Source organism: Brachionichthys hirsutus, chromosome 7, assembly GCF_040956055.1.
Source record: "Brachionichthys hirsutus isolate HB-005 chromosome 7, CSIRO-AGI_Bhir_v1, whole genome shotgun sequence".
Lineage (NCBI taxonomy): Eukaryota > Metazoa > Chordata > Actinopteri > Lophiiformes > Brachionichthyidae > Brachionichthys > Brachionichthys hirsutus.
In genome coordinates this window covers 13,481,588-13,502,343 of record NC_090903.1, presented here as the reverse complement: position 1 = coordinate 13,502,343, position 20,756 = coordinate 13,481,588, and the positions used below count along the sequence as shown (strand labels likewise).

General features: G+C 46.1%; 5 protein-coding genes across 7 annotated transcripts; 4 read left to right on the top strand and 1 right to left on the bottom strand.

The window, feature by feature from the left end:
• The first annotated feature begins 131 nt into the window (after window positions 1–131).
• On the top strand, window positions 132–2,219 carry cnrip1b (cannabinoid receptor interacting protein 1b). The gene is made up of 3 exons (XM_068741477.1): window positions 132–310; window positions 1,267–1,411; window positions 2,055–2,219. The coding sequence occupies exons 1-3, from the start codon at window positions 132–134 to the stop codon at window positions 2,217–2,219; spliced, it is 489 nt and encodes a 162-aa protein (XP_068597578.1).
• Window positions 2,220–3,354: 1,135 nt separating this feature from the next.
• On the top strand, window positions 3,355–13,406 carry ppp3r1a (protein phosphatase 3, regulatory subunit B, alpha a). Of its 2 annotated transcripts, XM_068741164.1 has the most exons (6): window positions 3,355–3,494; window positions 6,081–6,120; window positions 9,358–9,534; window positions 9,649–9,708; window positions 11,226–11,410; window positions 11,538–13,406. In XM_068741164.1, exons 1-6 carry the CDS (start codon window positions 3,492–3,494, stop codon window positions 11,583–11,585), a joined length of 513 nt encoding a protein of 170 aa, XP_068597265.1. In that variant the 5' UTR covers window positions 3,355–3,491; the 3' UTR covers window positions 11,586–13,406. The 2 variants fall into 2 exon arrangements, with proteins under 2 accessions (XP_068597265.1, XP_068597264.1); XM_068741163.1 differs by lacking the exon at window positions 3,355–3,494 and having other exon boundaries at window positions 5,731–6,120.
• A 60-nt stretch (window positions 13,407–13,466) lies between these two features.
• Window positions 13,467–15,236, bottom strand: pno1 (partner of NOB1 homolog). 2 transcript variants are annotated; one of them, XM_068741285.1, is made up of 7 exons: window positions 14,967–15,236; window positions 14,584–14,730; window positions 14,412–14,495; window positions 14,212–14,272; window positions 13,971–14,088; window positions 13,826–13,896; window positions 13,467–13,702 (listed from the first exon to the last, which is right to left on the bottom strand). In XM_068741285.1, exons 1-7 carry the CDS (start codon window positions 15,168–15,170, stop codon window positions 13,635–13,637), a joined length of 753 nt encoding a protein of 250 aa, XP_068597386.1. In that variant the 5' UTR covers window positions 15,171–15,236; the 3' UTR covers window positions 13,467–13,634. The 2 variants fall into 2 exon arrangements, with proteins under 2 accessions (XP_068597386.1, XP_068597385.1); XM_068741284.1 differs by having other exon boundaries at window positions 14,973–15,236.
• A 332-nt stretch (window positions 15,237–15,568) lies between these two features.
• On the top strand, window positions 15,569–18,078 carry dnaaf10 (dynein axonemal assembly factor 10). The gene is made up of 8 exons (XM_068741450.1): window positions 15,569–15,754; window positions 16,074–16,174; window positions 16,261–16,391; window positions 16,470–16,571; window positions 16,677–16,792; window positions 16,876–17,010; window positions 17,358–17,455; window positions 17,552–18,078. Exons 1-8 carry the CDS (start codon window positions 15,569–15,571, stop codon window positions 17,757–17,759), a joined length of 1,077 nt encoding a protein of 358 aa, XP_068597551.1. The 3' UTR covers window positions 17,760–18,078.
• Window positions 18,079–18,913: 835 nt separating this feature from the next.
• c1d (C1D nuclear receptor corepressor) lies at window positions 18,914–20,470 on the top strand. Its single transcript, XM_068741424.1, has 5 exons — window positions 18,914–19,022; window positions 19,134–19,287; window positions 19,435–19,501; window positions 19,860–19,915; window positions 20,007–20,470. Exons 2-5 carry the CDS (start codon window positions 19,150–19,152, stop codon window positions 20,211–20,213), a joined length of 468 nt encoding a protein of 155 aa, XP_068597525.1. The 5' UTR covers window positions 18,914–19,022; window positions 19,134–19,149; the 3' UTR covers window positions 20,214–20,470.
• Window positions 20,471–20,756: the final 286 nt, after the last annotated feature.

The window sequence follows — 20,756 nt, the reverse complement described above, 5'->3', positions numbered from 1 at the left end:
GATCCCTGTAGATTATATGGGATTACAGGGCGCAGCTCTGCGCTGTGCCTGTGCGTAACGCAGCCGGTGGACACCCGAGACAACTCGTCCCGACAATCCCGTTGCTCGGTGAGATATCAGATACATGGAACATGGCCAACGTGCCTCAAATCGTCAAGATTGCGATATCCCTGAAGATTCTCCCCAACCACACCGCGGTGTGCTTCAAATCCGACGGAGCCCGGTTCGGACGGACCCGGACCATCAAGCTGCTGACCGGGTCCAAGTACAAAATCGATGTGGTCATTAAACCAGGAGCGTTCGAGGCCATGTAAGGTTTTCTCTTTTGTCACAGGCGTGAATTAATCCGCACTATAATTAAACTAATCTAATGTTATACGACAGATACCCTCATCCTGTAATAAAAGGCTACAAAGATCACAATTCACAAATTATATATGGATCCTTCCAGGTAACGACCAATCGATCTGATCTCGGTCATCTTTGGAATATTGGGTTTTTTTTTTTAAATTAGTTAGTAATTCATTTGGCGTCGTTTTCCCGCTCACCGTGACTATATATCCAAATTATTTGTTTTAAACATAAACTGAGGATGAGTCTCATTTCTCGCAAGGATCGATAATAATTCCATTCATGTTCCGAGGACATAAACGTAGAATTTAATATTGCGTTTAAACCCTAGTCGGAAATATAGACATCACCAGCCGACTGCTGATCAAAAGTGAAAGGAAAATGTGACGGTTTGTGATTTCTAAATTCAAAACGAGCTCTCCCGCATCGGTACTCTGCTTTGTGCCACAAATCCCATTTTCAAACACAGAGGTGGAAGTTCGGATTTTATAAAGGAATCCCTGAAAGCACCATAATTAACAGTACTTCTGGTTTGGGTATTGTGCTTTATCTGCTCATGATTGTGTAACAAATTGTGTTGATCCAATTTAGCAGTGTTGTTAGATTAATGTAAACAAAAAAAATAAAAAAATAAAAAGCACTCTAGCGTAAAAATAGGTCACACGTGACTCACTGGATGAAATGAATTGGAAACACATTTGTAGTTCTACTGCAAATGTAGAACTACAAAAATGATCAAACGTAATTAAACTGATCTATGGCAGGATGCGTGTTCTAAATATAGAAATATTGGGTAAATCATGCAGTAAGTCTTAAACTACATGTGGGTTTTATTTTTATTTTATTATATATATTTCTGTTTCATTCATAGACATTTGTTCTGACTCTCTCCCGCCCGTTGTGTACCTGATTCAGTTCGATGAGTGTGGGCGGGCTGACGTTCCCCCTGGAGCAGCAGTCTAAAGACCCGCAGTCGGTGGTTTACACCGGCCGGTACGACACAGAAGGGGTGACGCCCACCAAGAGCGGAGAGAGGCAACCGGTGCAAATCGCCATACAGGTGTGAACAACGACGTCACGTTCACCTGCAAACCACAGACGACAGTTCCCTCCATCCACAGTCAGAAGCAGGAGATATAAGTGACGCCTGTTTATTTTTGCAGTGATGTCACACCACAGAAGATAATTTTTGAAAAGCGCAACAGACCCAATCGATTCAAACAGGTAAACAGGGACAGCTGGGCTAATTAGGTCGATCACATGACAGGAAGCGTACAAAAGCAAAAACACACGAGAATGAGACTTTTCAAAATAAAACAGGAAACAACTAAATTTTTTTAAATACTTTATTAACAAAACTCACCAGTACAAACTCACTGAATAGATCTCACACTCACACATTATACAAAACATTCACATTTTCCGAGGTCAAAATAGAAGGAAATCTAACAGTGAGTAATATAAAATCACCAATAAGTTCAAAAGGAAGGAAAGACTGAGAAGGAAAATACTTAAATACAAAAATAAACACAAGAAGAAGAAAAATTAAATATACAGGTAAATTCTAAATAAAATTACAAACAAGGGGTTTGGGAAGGAAACGACTCAATTCAAAACACCATTTCTGTGTTTCCACATCGTCGACTATGCAGGGCATCTCAGAGATGCTGTGCTCATCATCCGGGCATGTTCTTCTCCCTCAGTTCACGGAGCTGGGAATGTTTGAGACGGTGTGGCAGGTGAAATACTACAACTACAACAAGAGGGACCGCTGCCAGTGGGGAAGCAGCTTCAACAGCATCGAGTACGAATGCAAGCCCAACGACACGCGCACGCTCATGTGGGTCAACAAGGAGATGTTTGTCTAGCAGATGAGCAGATCCAAATATTCATCCTGTTTAGCGGCATCATTTGTTCATACTGAAAGCACAAGAAAAGGAAGAACACGCCCACCTCTTCTTCATCAGCATGAATAAATCCTGAAATCACATCTGACCTCGTTGAACTCGGATCGTAAGGGACCCGTAGTGTTCTGGGTTGAACTCTGTGTGTTTGAGTAACAGTTTGTGCAGTTTGTGACGTTTGTTTTATCTACCTCTTCTAAAGGATTTAGCCATGAATATTTTTTTGTAATGAAGATGAACCATGTGTTTGGACTATTCAGACCTATCAAATTACACATGTCAATTTTTTATTTTTTTTTATTTTTCTTAGTAAATTATAATAATTAAATAAATAGTATTTTTTTTTACAGTGAACTGTGCGAGTTGTTTTCTGATAATTGTGTGTATTTTTGTAGGAATCAACATATTGAATTGAACAAGAATAATATGTTTGGTAAAAAGTGTTGTTTGTAATAACAGTAAATTTCAACAGTAAAATGGAAAATCTGTTTGTGTGCAAAATGTATTCATTTAACTAATGTAGTGACAATTTAAGCAATTACTTCAGGAAATGAATCTTATAAAGAAAACCGTATCATATCAAGTACATATATATGTACATATATATATATATATATATGTGTGGTATGGTATCTCCCTTATGAAAATCATTTAGTGTTGTTACAACTAGTTATTCACCACACTGAAAAAACACTAAATATCACTAAATACCAAATTCAGAGATTTGCAAATTATTTGTAAGCATGTATTTACTTGTCTGCCTAAAACACTTGTGAGCTATTGATTAACAGATTTACGAGTCGTGTCAGAGATGACTATAAAGTGAAGTCCATCTGCCAGTGAGCTTCGGGGTTTTCCGGCCAGTGGTAATTCCCTGCAGTACAGCCATACGGCCGATAGGGGGAGGCCAAGCACAAACCTACCGGAGAGGTGGATACATAAATAAAAAGATTTAGACAGAAAGTACCCGGATGTACAGTATAGCCGCACCTCCCTCCTGCTCCGCTTTCTGTCCCCCTCCCAGCGGGTCTCCCTCCCTTCGCCACTGCGGTGAAAGCTTCGGTAGAGAGAGAGAGAGAGACAGAGGGGGGAGGACAGTGCCTGTATCTCGGTAGAAAGTCACAGTGAACCCCCAGCGAGCACCGCCGAGACGTTTTTTCGTATCCCTCCGGCGGCCTCCCGACTCCCGCCTCTTCTCCGACCAGCTCGCCTGGATTTCACCGTCCGGTCGGCAAGATGGTAAGACGGCCTGCTGTTGAACATATCGAACACGGTGGCGTTTCGCTAGGCTGTGTGTGTGTGAGTGTCAATGCGCGCTCCGTGGAGGAAGCGCGTCCCCCCCGCCCCGCCTCGCCTCGCCTCGCTCCCCGTGCAACGCCCCGGGGGGGGGGGCTGACAGTAGCCTGAAGCCCCGTGGCCCAGATATAGCATTGCCCCCCCCTAAGTAGCCTCCGGTAGGGACTCTTATTCACGACAGGGGCCTGTCAATGAGTTTTCTGCCCCCCCCCCCCCCCCCACGCGTCCGTGGCTCGTCGGTCCTGCGTTAGATGTTGACAGTCTCAACACTCTCTCCTTTCAGCTCCGGGGCTCCAACCGACAGGCCGCGGCGGCGTTTGCGCGTCTATTTGCGGCTTCTAATAGGGGCTTGTCATTACAGGCCACGGGACTGGCTCGCGCTGCCCTCATTAATTGGGCAACCGACTCAAAGTAGGAAGTAGAATTGTTCGATATCCGAGGCTATTGGCAAAATATGCTAATTAAAAATATATTTTTTTCCAGTACAAAAATCATACAAAAGCAGTTGGGAAGATACTGCAGATGTTTACTTTAATTTAAAATTCTACTTTTTAGTGATTTAAAAAATATATATATTTTAATCATTGTTCAGATTTTGGTTGTGGCAAACAAACCCAGGAATATTACAGATCTGGAGGACCGAACTCTGAGGAATGGGCTCAGGAATAACATAAGACGTGCAGAAACATCATTGAGGTGTGTGTGTGTGTGTGTGTGTGTGTGTGCCAAGTCATGAATTGTACACAGTTGTAATTACAATGGTACGTATGTTATTAATAAATATAATGCATAAATAAATAACATGGGAATCCTCAACTTTAAGGTATCTTTTCACTAAAATAGCACGATTATATTTTCCTTGCTAGCTGGTTTGTCTGTCGAATAAGTTGATAGAGCGGTGAATCGGTTCGATCGAATAGTTTTGCTTGGCTCCGTTATGTCCTGATTTCCCTGGACCTTTTCTGCTGGACCCTGTATTCTAAAGAAATACCACCCTGAGAGAAATGTCCTCTTTCAATATTTATTTGATTGAGCTAAACTGCAACGCTCACGAAAAGGAAATGAATGACTGTCACCAGTCTAGCGTCCTTGTAATTACCAAGTTATTATACGTAATACTGCATCAGCCGTGTATCCGCTTGCATTTTGCCTTCCTGATGAAGTCGGGTTGAGAAACGGAGGGGCGAACTTGATCTTTGCCGCCGACCTGAAAGCTTCCGCTTCGCGCTGCGCCCCGCCCCGCCCCGCCCCGCCATGACTTTGGAATGTTGGAACATTCGGCTGTGTGGCAGGCCTTTTGTACGGAGCAGGGGCGTGTTGTGATGGCTGAGCTAATCAAGCATGCAAGCAAAGCAGGAAGGAGATGCAAGCGGGGTTTCCCCACACGCCCATTCATCTGTGGCGAGCCGCCCCGCCCCGCCCCGCCCCGCCGCTACGGCAACATGCACTGACTGCATTTGGAGGACGCCCCAGCGACACCTTAAGTACCGCAGTGCGAATGAACTCGACCTCAAGCCACAGCCGTGAATCTCTAATCTTCTGCTGCTTCACGTCAGCCGGCGTTTGCCAAAATCAAACCTTCGATCATAAGTTAGTATGCTCTGACAGTCATGCCCGTTTTTCGCCGGGTAAAACCCCTGCTGAGGAAACCACTTTGACCCCTGAATCCAAAATCCCGGGGAGGTTTCCTGGAGGGAGGAACAATCTACGCAACTCGTGTGATGTTGCTGACGGTGCATCTGATCCATTCGTTCAGTCACCGCTGAACTACGACTGAATTCAAGCCGTCACTTCCCAGCCACAGGCGGTCTGTCGTTTATAAAGGGAAACCGCGTATGCGTCAACCCGATCGGCCCTGCAGCGGCCGCTCTTTTAATAGGGTGTCGAAATGCTAAGTCCCTCTCCTGGCTAATCCGGCGTTGCCTCTTTCCCTCACGCCTTAAAATACGACAACCTCTCTGAGGTAAGTCGCGGCGATCAACCAATGGGTGGCTAAGTTGCTGCTCACGTTTTCTACCAAGGTCGGGCTGTACAGCGAGCATCGTTATCTTTATTATCTGTAACGACGTGAACACTGAAGACGTAAAGCAGGCTGCTTGGTCCTGGTTTGTGGAGTGTTTTCTACTGGAAGTCGCAGGAATTCATGCCCACAGTTCTTCTTACTTTGAAGAGCATCACACCAAAACCTTTTGTTTAGCTCTCTAAAGATTGTAGTTTGCACAAAAACATATCGATCCACATCAGGATATTGAAATGCTTTATATGAACTCGTGGAATTAGATCACGTGATTTTATTTGTCAAAACAAACTCGCCCGGAAGACGGGGTGTTGTGTTCATTTAACCTCCCTTTAAACGATCAACTGTCTTTTCATTTATTTATTTATCATTTCATTTTATTTTGAGTCCATATCTTCCGATGAAGCGTCATTCAAAGAGAACTTCCTGGAGGTTGTGCTCTCTGCTTTTGGATGGAGAACAGTGAATGTCTTTCCTTTCTAACCGTGGGCTCTGTTTCTCTCTTCCTCCAGGGAAATGAAGCCAGCTACCCGCTGGAGATGTGCTCGCATTGTGAGTATTTTCAGTCTTGGCTTGCTCTACTTATTCAGGAAAGGGTTTCCTTCTGTGCGGCTTTTTAAACGGTGATGAAATTGAACCAGGCAAGTTTCCCAATAAACGGAGGTTTTTCTTTCCAACGACGAACCGCAGTTATTTTCATCTCACCATCGAATGGTGATCATATTATTGGTTACGTTTTTCCAAGATGTCCGCCCGGTAGACGGCTCGGAGCTCTCAGGAGGAGCAGAGCCGAGGACGTGACGAACGTTTCCAAATCTACCTGATAAAGCGTCCAGACGAGTATAGAATGATCTTGATGTTTGAGGTGATATCGCAGCTCAGCCTGGCCTCGGCTTGCCAGGCCTTCCGGGCATTCCTCCCTCAGGATTACGGAATCACAGGGGGGGGGGGGGGGGGGGTTGGATGTGAACGATGCATGAACCCATCAAGGACCCTCATGTCAGCCGATGCTATTTCCAGCCTCTCTTCTCTCCTTTTCCACCAGTCTGACACTGTCTTCATCTCTTGTTGTCCTGCTTCTATTCGATTTCCTGTTTCTTCTTCTTCTTCTTCTCCTTCTCCTTCTTTCTTTGACGGAGCAGCTATTCGGCTCATCAAATGCTCAGGCAGACGGGAATAGGCTGCGAAGGAATAGTCCTCGTAATTTTTCAGGATTTCCATGTCTTCTGATCACACATCCATAAACGTCTCCATGCATCATGCTTGCAGAGATACGCAGCCCAAAAATACTGGTGGGTGACTCTCTGGAGTTTCTTGTTGCTAGGGGTTTCCCTGAGGGCGAGTGGGGGGTTTTCTAATGACGCCGTTTCTATAAATACACAAACCGTCTGTCTGCTGTGTTGCTTCGCCGTCGGTCCGGTCTGTTCAGGCGGGCTGTGCGCCATCAGTCTAATGCGCTGAGCTCAGTTTTAAAGCGACGAGACAGCGTGAGCTTCTTTTAAAATGACCTCCGTGTTGCTATAGCCTTGGGGAGGTGATACGTTGCGCCGCCGTTCGATGGCTCCTCGTGATCTCATTGTGTTTCTCTCTGTGTTCCACAGTGGTGGAGCGTGTACACTTGTTGTTTGTTTGCGTTGTGTTCTGGCTGTGGCTGGATATCGGTACCGAAGACTCAGGAAAGGTTCCAGGTCACAGAGCCCTTCTCTCCCGTTGGTTCCCCGGGTCGGTTGTACCTGGAATAAGATGCGAGAATATCCTTGTTCACGATAAGCTGCTTTTTTCCAGCCATTCAAAATAGGAAGGACAACGAAACAATGCTTGTATCCAAGAAGGAAGCCTTCCGACTAATCATGAAATCCGGAACACAGTCCGAGAGGTTTTTCCTCTCATTATCAGAGGGCGTATCTGGGGGTACTCCGAATGCGCTGGCGTCCCCCTTACACGGTGTCGACTCGTGTAATAACCAAGCTGTAACCTTCTCGTGTTTACCCCACCTCTCACTTTTATCTTGTGTTTGGGGAGCTTTAAACAGCGACGCGTCTGGGATGTCATTATCAGTAACACGCCAAACATTTGCTCCGTTTCATCGTCCCGCCCCCCCCCCGCCGCCGCGGGTTCATGCCGTACCATCTGAGCGCTGAGCATGCTAAAGAGGACAAACCCGTTAATGCCATTTAGGGAACATTGTGTTTGCTAGTGCAACACCAGCGTGGGGGGGGGGGGAAGCCAGGTGCACTTAGCAGGTGTTCTGTTCACACAGCTGTGCTGCTGTTAGCTGCTTGCGGTTAGCTTCAGCTAGCCTGTAGCTACTGTAAACTGCAGGAGGCTGTGCATGGCAGGCTGTAAAGACACACTCGTGTGTTTGTGTTTGTGTGTGTGTGTGTGTGTGTGAGTGGGCTACTTTAGGGGCTAATGGGTTCCGGTTGCCTAGTAACACAGTTGAGGGTGCATGCAGCGCTTCTGAAATTGTGTGTGTGTGTGTATTTTGTTCTGCTGTGGAGATGATCATAATCATCTCACAGTTACATTGGGTCTCCCTCGGAGCCTCTCATTAGCATAGCAGCGTGAGGAGCGTCTGACAGCGCAGACGGATCAGAACCGTTTCATTTGAACGAATCTCGTCGGTGGATGCGTCCGTCCGTAACCTGCGCCGCTGCTGTGTGTGCATCAAACATACCGTCCACATGTTGGAGTTCTCTCTCCTCCTCATCTGCAAGCGGAGGCTGGGAGGAGGAGCCTTTGATCAGCAGAAACAAAGAGTTTTCAGGTTTCATCCCATTGTAATCTATATTTAAACCGGAGAGATGGAAATAGAGACGGGAAATTCATATTTGAGTGTAAATTGAGATAAATCTGTGCAGGAGATCTGCAGTTAATGGCTGCTGTAGAAAGTAAACACACACAATGCTTAAATCCAAAGTGTTGCGTTCTAATCCTGTGACTCTACACTTCCTGTATCCGGTTCAGTGCGTGGTTCTAGCTCACGTCAGTCTCCCTAACCCTAACCCTCACCGACGCCACTAAACCTGATCAGAACCAGACTGAACTGAATTTTTGTCTCAAACCCGGCACGCCGTTCCTCTGGCTGCTAGCTGTGAGCTAAGGTTAATAGATAGCAGAGGTAATCAGGTGCGGTGGCAGTGAGCGGTTGGCCAATGGGATCAGGTGTGAATGAGCTTATATAGTAGTTAATAACCGTCTCTATTATCGCCTCGGGATTACCCCCCCACCTGTTGTTCAGCAAACCGGTCAGGCTGGTTTCGGATCCGGACTCCCTCCGCTAAAAAAAACACCAGTTGACAGCAAAGGCTGTGAGTTTGAGGAAGGTTTTTCTCTCTCTGTCCTCCTCTTCCTCCTCTTTCCTTCTCCTCAGATATCATCGGTTACTTTTAGCTTTTTTTTTTTACTATGACAGGTTGACAGCCGTCGCCGTCAGGGTGCGAGAGTCTGCTTTATTTGAATGTTTACCTTAGTTTTAGGTCCCTCTGGAGAATACCAGAACAGAATGTACTGGTGTCACTGGGAGTGCTCAGCTTTGAGCTGCAGGCTGGAGGTGCTGTGACTGCTGACCATGTAGCTGTCGTTCTATCGTGCTGCATGGGATTCTTTCTTTTCTTTCTTTTCCCGATTTCTCTTGGGTTTTTTTTCTCCCCTTCACGGCTGCGCCGGGTTAAAGTTTTGCCGTCAGGACAGCATCTTCCCACGTTGCAGTTTGTTTTCTCCACAGTGACGTCGGGCCAAACATTAACGCCTCATCCGGATCTTCTCCCTCCCTTTGTCTCTGTTCAGTCGACGCGGATGAGATTAAGAGGCTCGGGAAGAGATTTAAGAAACTCGACCTCGATAACTCCGGCTCGCTCAGCGTGGAGGAGTTCATGTCGCTGCCGGAGCTCCAGCAGAACCCGCTGGTGCAGAGGGTCATCGACATATTCGACACGGACGGGAACGGAGAGGTGGACTTCAAAGGTTCGTCATAAACTCCGACGCCTGGTTGTTTACGGCTTCATTCGGGCCTCGGTCCGTTGCTACACAGAGATCTGGAGAACCCTCAGCACTGATTGTTGTTCTCCCATCTCCCAGAATTCATAGAGGGAGTCTCACAGTTCAGCGTCAAGGGGGACAAGGAGCAGAAGCTTCGATGTAAGTAGAGCTGCCCTATTTGGCCCACATGACTTAGGGGACCAATCATGACGCTACACGTCATCTCTTGGCTCCACGTGCATCTGTTTACGTTCGCTTCCTCAGACAAACCCGCTGTGCTTTGGTTCGGATGTGGCACAAAGGCAAAAAAAAGATTAATCGCAGATGATGAAACATTGTAGTCACGGCTTGTGTAACCATGGCGACTGGTAACCCCGAACGACTGGAAGGAGGTGTCCGGTTTATTCACTTCCCTAAACCGACAAGCTGTGTAGAAGAACACACGACCAGTAGAATCCGTTAAAAAGGTGAAATGAAGAACATAAATACGTACAAGCCCGTCATCTATGCAGTAATGAACAACTACTAAAGTAACAGAGAATCACTAACACACTAACGCTACGATGACGGTAAGTAGGTCAACGATCTATCGGTGTTTACAGCTAAAGGCTGCAGCTAGCTCGAGGCTAGCGTCGGTGTTTACAGCTAAAGGCTGCAGCTAGCTCGAGGCTAGCGTCGGTGTTTACAGCTAAAGGCTGCAGCTAGCTCGAGGCTAGCGTTGGTGTTTACAGTTAAAGGCTGCAGCTAGCTCGAGGCTAGCGTCGGTGTTTACAGCTAAAGGCTGCAGCTAGCTCGAGGCTAGCGTCGGTGTTTACAGCTAAAGGCTGCAGCTAGCTCGAGGCTAGCGTCGGTGTTTACAGTTAAAGGCTGCAGCTAGCTCGAGGCTAGCGTCGGTGTTTACAGCTAAAGGCTACAGCTAGCTCGAGGCTAGCGTTAGCCTCCCAAGTCACTGAAAGCATTTGTTAACTTTTGGTTTGAAACAAATTTGTCACCCACGAATAACGACACTTTCAACATCAACTCAAACCTCCGTGGATTAACTGTGTGGATTAAAACGTTACGTTTAATCGACTAATTAGCTAATTATTAGCAGCTGACTTCGAGTTTATCGGTGGGATGTTTGTATTACTCTGCGTCGCTATAGACCAGAGTGTAAACTATAAAGATATATTTAGTAAGTTCTATTAACATTTTCTTTGGTAAACTATTGTCATATAATCAGAAATAGTTCCAGCCGATCACACTTATAAGCTGTATAATTACAAGAGTCATGAAAGTATGGTAATAATTTACGCATAATGGACACAAAAACTATAAAATAATAAGAATTAATTCTTACCGTGCTTGACGAGAACAGAGTCCATAGAGTTCAGTGGTGCTGGTATTCAGTTGTGTTCTGACTCCTGTCACGTTGCAGTGACGCTAATTCCACCGTTTTTGACAGAAATACTTAGAAACCGAGCGAACACAATGTGTTTCCATCCATTTTGGTTAAATGCTGTCTGAGTGTCTGAGCTGTCGCCTTCCGGGGGGGGGCGTGATACGGAAAACAGCCTATCCCCTGAGCCCCCCCCGCTTTAAACAGATAATTCGTGAAATTAGACAAAGAGCCTGTTTGAAAAGGGCTTATTGCTTTCTTTGTACTCGACTGTTCCGCTCCTCTTCTGGCGCCGCAGTCGCTTTCAGGATCTATGACATGGACAAGGACGGCTACATCTCCAACGGCGAGCTCTTCCAGGTGCTGAAGATGATGGTCGGCAGCAACCTGAAGGACACGCAGCTCCAGCAGATCGTGGACAAAACCATTATCAACGCAGACAAGGACGGGGACGGCCGGATATCCTTTGAAGAGTTCTGTGCAGTAAGTCTCAGCTTTCAGGGGCTTTTTCCTTTTTCCTTTTTGCTGATGCGGCATGTTATGGTCAAAAAAATCCTGTTGTCCTGTTGAAAGACGTCATCCTCACAATCCCTCTCCTCTTTGTCCCCAGGTGGTCGGCGGTCTCGATATACACAAGAAGATGGTGGTGGACGTGTGAGCGCTCCACCCGCTTTTCTCCACCATCTCTGAAGATCTGCTCAAGTCGTCTGGCAAATCGCTCTGTGTGTAACTTGATGGAAGAATTCTCTCTATTTTTAAGCCTATTTTTTTTTCTTTGGAAAAAAAACCCCTCCCACCTGCCTTCCGAAGCCGACTTTGAAGCGTTATTGAGCTGCAAATCCTCTCGATAGCGCCGGCCGTAGCGCTTTAAGAGACTGAAGGACATCTGTGTCACTCGAGAGCATCTCCCATTTTCAGCTGAGGGGGGGAAGAAAAGGGAGGAATGGGAGTCGGCCGAGAGGCGGGTTGGCTTGCTCATATTTCATCCTTTCTTATGTTGATTGTTATTTTTGATATTTATTTTTTTGTTCTAGTCTTTTATATATATATATATATACACCGGTATATAAGAAAAATACAAGTATATCTACGCAGCAGAACTGTATTGTATCCCAACACTTGACTAACAGTACAGCTAGAAAGTAAGGTGTGAAGTGCCAACCAGAAAACATCCACAAACCCGTCCGAGTTATTACCCATCATCCTCTCTGTCTTGTGAGTTCTAGTGCAGTAGGTGCAAACTGAAACATCACACTACTTTAACTCACACAGCGGTTAAACATTCATTCAAAAGTCGGATTAATGCCAAGAAAAGTCGTTCCTAAATATTTTGCGGCTGCAAACGGATCCATTATTTCCCCTCGATTAACCGTTTAACTGCCTGCAGCTCTGTTCCAGCTCTGCACGCACCGACGACTGGACTGAATTCACTCGCATTTCAAGCCGTATTTCATTTTTTTTTTTAAAGGTGAGGCAGGCTTGAAGAACTCAGAACTAGTTAGAGACGTATGTGTGACCACGCAGCGATGTAAGAGACTTATCTGCAGGCAGCGCTTTTTTTACCGACGTGTATATTCAGTAACCGACGCTCGTCTTCTCTAACTGAGAACAGCTCGGACAGGGTTTTGTTCTTTCTTTACACCACCAGCGCCTGGAATCCCAACATGTTGGCATGATTGGTGTGCAGCGGGACAGACTGTATATTGTAGTGTTGTTTTTTTAAAGTGTACATTTCAGATGTTGGCTTGTCCAATCACAATCATCTCATTTTTTCCCCTCCCACCCACCAGTACGGACAGGGAGGGGAAAAGAATTGTCTGGGGAAGCTTGATTCGCTTTGACTGCCGGTTTGATGGGGAGTTCTCAGTCGGAGAGGCGATCCCAAAGCTCGGCACGGCTTGGGCCTCCCTGCGCTTGCATGACATGGAAGTATTTTTATTTTGTCTGTTGTGCATGTAGATACATTTTTTTGAAATAATCCTCTTGTTTACACATGGATGGTGACGTTAATATATGTAAGAATTTAATGGTATACAGTATGGATGTTGCCAAACTTTGGTACATGTACACATTATGAGAGGTAATCCAAATGAACTGAACTACATGCAAGTCTTTCTATTTGACTCGGGTCAGAGGAGACGCTTCTATTCCAGTTCAAGCTGCATATCTGGTCCCGTCTCAAACTGCCACACATTATACTCATCTTAAAGGGAAGAAGAATAAATATTTCTCTTTTTTTGTACAGAGGTATTTGTTTAATGCGGTTCTGGCACTCAGACCGCACTTTAGTTTGTAAGTGCTTCTTTTTCCTCTGAGGGACTTTGGGATTTCTTTTTTTACGTTTGCGTGGGATGTGAGAACATTTGAGTTTGAGAACCTTTTTATTTTTCTGCATGCTGCGTCTTATGCTGTGGGACTGTTGGAAACTTGATACTGTATGAAAAATTAATAAGATTGAAATAAATGTTGAAATGTTCAAAGTAAAAGGGACCATCTGACAATTTCTCAAAACCTCATTCGGAGAAAACCAAACGGAACGTAAAGTTATACTGAAGCTTTATTCAGCTGCATACAGTTTCTGTGAGTGTTCATGAATTAACATGTAATAGATTACTTTACATAAACCAGGCGTGCAGAGCAACGCCGACGGTTTGTTCGCCTTCCCCTGATCGGATCAAAGATGAAAACGCAGCTAGCCAATCGAACATCAGAATCTCTCCGCGGTCCGGCTGGCCACCGCCCTGATGTTGCCGTAGACCTTTGAAGGGGGACTTCCTGTTGGAGCAAAAGGGCTTTGTTTAAAAAAATGTGGATTCAAAGAGCGCTGCTCCAAACACGACGTCAAGCATTCGAGCGACATTTCTGGTGCCAAATCAAATAGAGTCAAATCCGCTTCACCTAAGATCAAGTTGCATATCGCTGTCCGGGACATCTTAATATTCTGGAAGGAGCCCAATATGTGAACCTTCCTATTGAGAAGCAGAAGAAAGGGTTAAATCTCTCGCCATCGATTCATGCCGCTGTAGGAATAGTGAGCACTCACGTGTCTGCAAGCACAATGCGAGTCTTGGTGACATTCTCAATGGTGAATTTGGTTTTCCCTCCCTTCCCTGCTATCCTCCCGATGGCTCTGGACAGGTGATCTCCCTTCAGAGGCTTCACTGCCATGAGAGACAACACGGAATCACAGCTAAAATATACTCACGAGTTCACATCAAAAGGACAAAAGTCACGTTTGAATAATAAAAACATTTAAGAGAATTAAAGCGCCTGGGTCGTCTTACCGTCAGTGACGTCAAAACTTTCTAAGAAAAGCTCATCTAGTCTGATAAGAGCGAGAGCGTCCTAGAGAGAAACAGACGTGTAGGATTAGAAGATCAACAATCCGATCTCAGTTTATCCAGAAGTAAATACCATGTTCATCAGAATTAACTGGGATTTCTTATTCTACAACAGACTAAAAACCTTCCAAATATTTACTTACCTCAACCTGGAATCCTAGAATAAAAGCTCTCACAAAATCTGACGCTCTCGTGAGGGAACTGATGTCTTGTGTTTCTTTACACGTCTGAAAGAAAGAAAGAAAAAGTCAGACTCACTTTGGGTCGCAAAAAAAAAAAAGCACCAGTGCAAACAGTGGTAAGGGTACGACTTACTTTGATTTCAACATTTCTTGTTTTGAGGTTGAACCTAACTTGGAGCTGCAGGTTTTCTACAATCGGGGTGAAGATTTTCAGCCAGTTTTCCTTCAGGGGGGTGTACCTGTGAGCCGGGACGGCAATTTTGCGCATCTCATCGGGGCCCTGAAACGAATGGAAAACAAAAAATCAAATCTATTTTACAAGTTATTATCACAATGTCTTCATGGAAAACAAAACTAAAGGCCGGAGTAAAGAAAATCACAGGAAAAATGGTGCACAACGTGTGTTGTGTGTGTGTGTTCACAGCGTGAAATATAACACACGACAAGACTATTTAACTGCGCAACGTCACGTGAAAATTCACAAAGAAGACAAATATAACAAACTGATTCTGAAACGCTCACCTTTAATTTTGCTCCAGATATTGGTGGAAACTGAGGCCGCTTACTCGCCATCGGCTCTTCGGTCTCCATGTCCGCTCCGTGTTGCTCACGTTTCCGTTTCTGCGTCTTCTTAGACTTCACCTTCGTGAAAGAATCTGCGTCATTTGTGCTCTCCGTGACAGCGACGGCAGCAGCGACTGCAGTTTGGTCAGTATCCATCCTTAAAACTACTTTAAAAACGTCAAAACTCAGCTGGACGACGACCGACGGGCATGAGGGTATCCTCGTGCAGCGTAAAGGACCCAAGAAGCCGCGTCGTCGACGCCTGTATAAATAAAATAATGAACACTCGTGTTAAAAATTCTAAAAGTGTATTTCTATATGGATAAAATTGTCTAAAAGTAAATTAATACCAACAAATATTTAATGTGCCTCGAAAACACGTGATTTATTTACTTGAAATGTCAACATTTAATCAGGCGCTTATTTGGACAGCCACAGAGCGCTTCGGTGGGAGTGCAGCGAATCAACGTCATTTGTTTAAGCAGCCACCTGACTTGACGGGCTTTTTTGTTGTTGTGTTTTTTTTTTTACACATTTTCTCCCAAATAGCAATGATGTCATCGCCTCTATCGAAGCCCCAGATCATTGCGTACATCCAGAAGAGCTTAAACTACACCGTCTTCGACACAAAATGGATTCCCTGCAGTGCGAAGTTTGTCTGCCTGGGGAACTTCGCCCGCGGAACGGGAGTGATGCAGATCTACGAGATGCAGCACGGAGAGGTTCAGCTCATCAAGGAGGTCGATCCGTTTATTCCTGCTGCCTCTTGGGTTAAAACCATTTGCGAAACGTTTTTCCGACAACAGTTAACCCGCTTGGGATTTCTGGACCAGTCTGTTTTCGTGTTTCCATAGCAACAGAGAGCACGAGGGCGACCCTGCTTGTCATCATAGAGTTTTTTTGTTGTTGTGCCATTTATATGGACGTATTGGTGAAGAGACGTTATCAATGACTTTATTAGTCTTTCTACTTGTCATAAACGTTTTCTATTATTATTTCACTCATGTTAAGAAGCGTTTAAACCGCTGTTTTTTTTTTTTTGTTGTTTGTTTGTTTCAGGTAGAGAAACCCAAGCCCATAAAGTGTGGAACGTTTGGAGCCACCTCTCTTCGACAGAGACACATAGCAACTGGCGATTTTGATGGAAATCTCAACATATGGTACGTGAGAGCTGCACCCCCATAAATAAACCCAATGCATGTTTTAAATTTGTTGAGTTGAGTTTGAGTCTTTTTTTTTTTTACAGGAATCTGGAGATGCCTGAAGTTCCCGTGTACGCCGTAAAGGCCCACAAAGAGATTGTGAACAGTATTGACGGCGTGGGCGGCCTGGGGATTGGCGACGGTGCGCCTGAGATCGTCACTGGAAGCAGAGACGGTAAAAAGCTCGAGTCGGCATTGAGGGATTTGATGCGTCGCGTTGGCTGCGGCATCAAAATGAGCGCGTGCGTTACAGGGACGGTAAAGGTGTGGGATCCCAGACAGAAGGACTCGCCTGTGGCGAACATGGAGCCCGTGGAAGGCGAGATGAAGAGGGACTGCTGGACTGTCGCCTTTGGTACGAGGGCCGTGCGCCACTGGATGCGTCTTAAAACCGTGTCCGAGGTCATAAAATGAGCGTTCCTCCTCCTCCTCCTCCTCCTCCTCCTCCTCCTCCTAACAGGTCACTCCTTCAACGACCAGGACCGCTGTGTGTGCGCGGGCTACGACAACGGGGACGTGAAACTTTTCGACCTGAGGAATATGTCTCTGCGCTGGGAAACCAACATTAAAAATGGGGTGAGGGCATCGACACGACTGAACGCCATAGCGGGAGGGATGTGACGGCCGGTCCTGTCTCATCCGTCTCGCGTCACGTCCAGGTGTGCTGCGTGGAGTTTGACAGGAAAGACATCAACATGAACAAGCTGGTGGCCACATCGCTGGAGGGGAAGTTCCACGTGTTCGACGTGAGGACGCAGCACCCCACCAAGGGATTCGCCTCCGTTTCTGAAAAGGTAACTGGCCGGAGTGGAGCGGGCTGGACGGGACGCTTTTTACTCTCCTGTGGTGTAAAAGCAGCTGTTTTTACAGGGGGGGGGGGGGGGGGGGGTGCCAGTATTATGTAGTTTGGATTTTATCATCTTTTCCACAAATCTCATTGTTTCTGGATGCCAGACTGGAAAAGGATGGAACAACGCATGCAGAGGGTTAGAGGGGCCTGTAAGTGTGTAAGAAAACACAAACCCGACAAAACCCACCGAGCAGGAAGGTCCGATTATTCGAACCTCAGCGGTAGATTTGATTTTCTTCCACGTCTCGATTTGTTTTCTTTACGAAAATGATTCCTGCATTTTTGTTTTAGGCTCACAAGTCGACAGTCTGGCAGGTGAGGCATTTGCCTCAGAACAGGGACATCTTCATGACTGCGGGGGGAGGAGGAAACGTCCATCTGTGGAAATAGTGAGTCATTCTTAACGGTGCCAGTATCTCAAGCTACAGAATTAGCATCACGGAGGCTAACTTCCTGAACATCTGCAAATTTCCTGTCGCTTGCAGCGAGTATCCCGATATGAGGAGCAAGAAGGACTCGGGCGACACGGACGTGGGCGTCGCTGGCGCCGTCAACCTCTTACAGAACGTCACTCTGTCCACTCAGCCAATCGCCAGCCTGGACTGGAGCGCCGAAAAGCAGGGCCTGTGCGTGTGCTCGGGGTTTGACCAGTCGGTCCGCGTGCTCATCGTCACCAAACTTAACCTGGTGTGAAAAAGTAGGCGGGCTAAGGAGATCCGAGCGAGCCCGCCGCGCAACGAGACGCGGCTGCTGCGGCGCGGCTCGGGTCCGAATCGCCGCCTCTTTACGAGGCTGAATCGGTTCAGATGTTTAAACGACTTGGAAGTCATTTGATGGCGTTGCCGTCTTTCATCCCATCCCTTAAAAATGTGTCTGTTTAAGCGATAAGGCTCCAACTGGGTGAAGAAATGAGTCTCAATGAGTGGAATAACTGGACATTCAGGTTTAATGCTTCTCATTCTCCCTTAAACACCCGGGTTCTGGTGAACATTTGTGTATTGCTTGTTTTACTGCGATGTCTTATGTTCTGAAAATAAAAACAGGAGCGTTCTCTATCCAGTCTGAGAGGCTTGATTTCTAAAAGTCAAAGGGGAAACAAAGAGCGTCTCTCTGAAGCGCGACACACAAACACCGACTCCTCAGACTCCAGTGAGGTAAATGACTCGCAGATTAACGCTAGTAGAAGTATTTCCGCTAGTAGAAGTATTTCTTAGAGTATCTTGATTCAAGAGGAGGAGCGAAGGCTCGACGCTTCACCTCGGTAAGCGAAGAAACACTTGACCGGCGCGGCCGACATCTTCTCATCCAGGTCCGGCTCGTCAACCTTCCAATCGTCCCTGAGAGGAGAGCCGCTGAGTGGGTCAACCTTTGACCTCCGAACCAGCATCTCGATGTAAGGCCTCGAGAAGATGTGCTTTGGGTTGCTGCAAATGAGCGTGAGAGGAACGATCTTAATAGTTCGTTCATTCATGAAGCGCTTTGTCCGTTACCGGGTCGGAGGTCGTGCTGGAGCCTATCCCGGCAGTCAACGGGCGAGAGGCGGGGTTACACCCTGGACCAGCCGCCAGTTCATATAACCGGGATGTCTGGCATCCCGGTACACTGCGATTCTTTTGTTAGTGATTGTATTAATTTTATTCTTATCGGCTAATAAGACACAAAAATAAAGGTTCAAACTTTCAAAGAGTACAATCCAAGCAAATCAAAACAAAGCAAATAAGCCAGCGGTGACTTTTTAATGCTTAAATGTGTGACGGAATTAAAGCATTTCACGTGTACTTTGCTATTCCCAACGGTAGGCGGCAATAGAGGGCAGAGGAGAAGAATAAGATTTGACGTCACTTCCTGAGGGCTGGCGCGAGACGTTTGCCCATTAGCTAGCTGTCTCTGCAACAGAAAAGCTTTGCTTTGTTTATTCAAAATTGATTTCGACCGAGGATTATTGACCCCATACCGGTAATAAGTGCTGCTTAATGGATTTAAAGTGTTCTCCTTTATTTTGGGCTTATACAACCGCAATGTTCGCATGTTTTTGCTCGTACATTTAGCTTGTGATAACTCTCCTAGCTAACTGCAGAGGAGAATGGCCGCGAACGGGAGTAAAGAGGACTTCCCCGACGAGATCGACGACCAGCTCCGGGGCTTCGACCTCTCGGTCTCTGCTGTCACAGCCATGTTGGAAAAGTTGATCTCGATGCCCAGGAATGAGCTCGAGCAAAAAGTAGGCTGGAGATATTTATCACAACCGTGTTCAGGATTTGTCAACAAAGCGAGCATTTTCACTTCTGTTCAGCTTCGTGTTGGAAATGTCGTCATAACCCGGAACAAGATGTGTGTACTAATTTAATTAACCTGGTCTATCAAACAGCTGGACCCTTTGGAACAAGCCAAGCTGGATCTGATGTCTGCCTACACACTTAATTCATTATTCTGGAGTAAGTTTTTATGGATTCACAATCAGTGTTGTATTATTATTATTATTAGTAGTACATGATGCAGGAAGTCCGAGTGTTTTGTAACATGATGGTTCTGACTCTAATCGCTCTGTAACGGCTCCTGAACACAGTTTCACACGCATCTTATGTGATAAATGAACCGAGAGGCCAAAAGGACTTTATCCTTGCACAAGTTTTTGTTTCATTCACGTCTCATTACCAATCCAAAAACACAGTAAACATGAAGCACCCTATTCTGATCCACTATCACTCTGTACTAGTGTTACAACACAGCGATCCAAACAGCTAACAGGATAATTAACTCGTATTAAACCAGACACCCCGTTGTTGTTTCCAGTGTACTTGGTTACCCGAGGAGTGAATCCCAGAGAACATGGAATCAAACAGGAACTGGTACGTGTGTGTGCGTGTGTCTCTCTCTCGCTTTTTGAGTTGAGCTCGTTTTCTACTCGTGTGACTTCACTTCAGCCGCTCTGATCTGCAGGAGAGAATCAGGACGTACATGAACAAGGTCAAAGAGATCGGCGACAAGAAGAAAGCCGCTCGTCTGGATAAGGGGGCGGCTGCACGCTTCGTCAGGAACGCTCTCTATGAACCGGATGAGAAAAAGTCTAGAACGAAGGTTGCGTCCAAGAAAGCAGCGGAGAAAACGCGCGATGCTCCACGACGCAAGCTGCCGAAGCCGAAGTAAGGGAGGGCGTGAACGGTGTGATCGCTGCTGAGGAGGATACGAGTTACGCTCGCAGGGCAACGAGGAAGCTCGTGTATAATCGTACGCCCTCATTGTTTTACACACACGAGGAACGTTCATGTCTTTGTATTTCGTAAAGGATTCTGTGAATCGAGTTATTAGTTTGCATCTCGCATGTTTTTAGACATGCAGCTTTTTAAAAACGGATTGATGTGATGTATTTAAGGATTGACTGAATCAAAAATAAACATTTGTCCATCTCCCTTCCTGGTGACCTTGACCTCCCACAGTCAAAAGAATCAAAGGTACCCTAGAGAATCCTTGGTTGGAGCTTTCGCGCCGCTGTTTCTCTGGTATGCTAACCCGCTAGCGAGTGATTCGCCGCTCGGTCCGGAACGCTTCATTCGCGGCAGCGGTTTGGAGCGGCCTGTCCGTGGGTCAGACGGCGTGGCTCCTCGGTTTGAGCGCACGCAGTTAACGAGACGTCCTCTTCTAAAAGTCGATGCCACATTTGATAAAAGCGCGCGTATCGCTTCCCTTTCG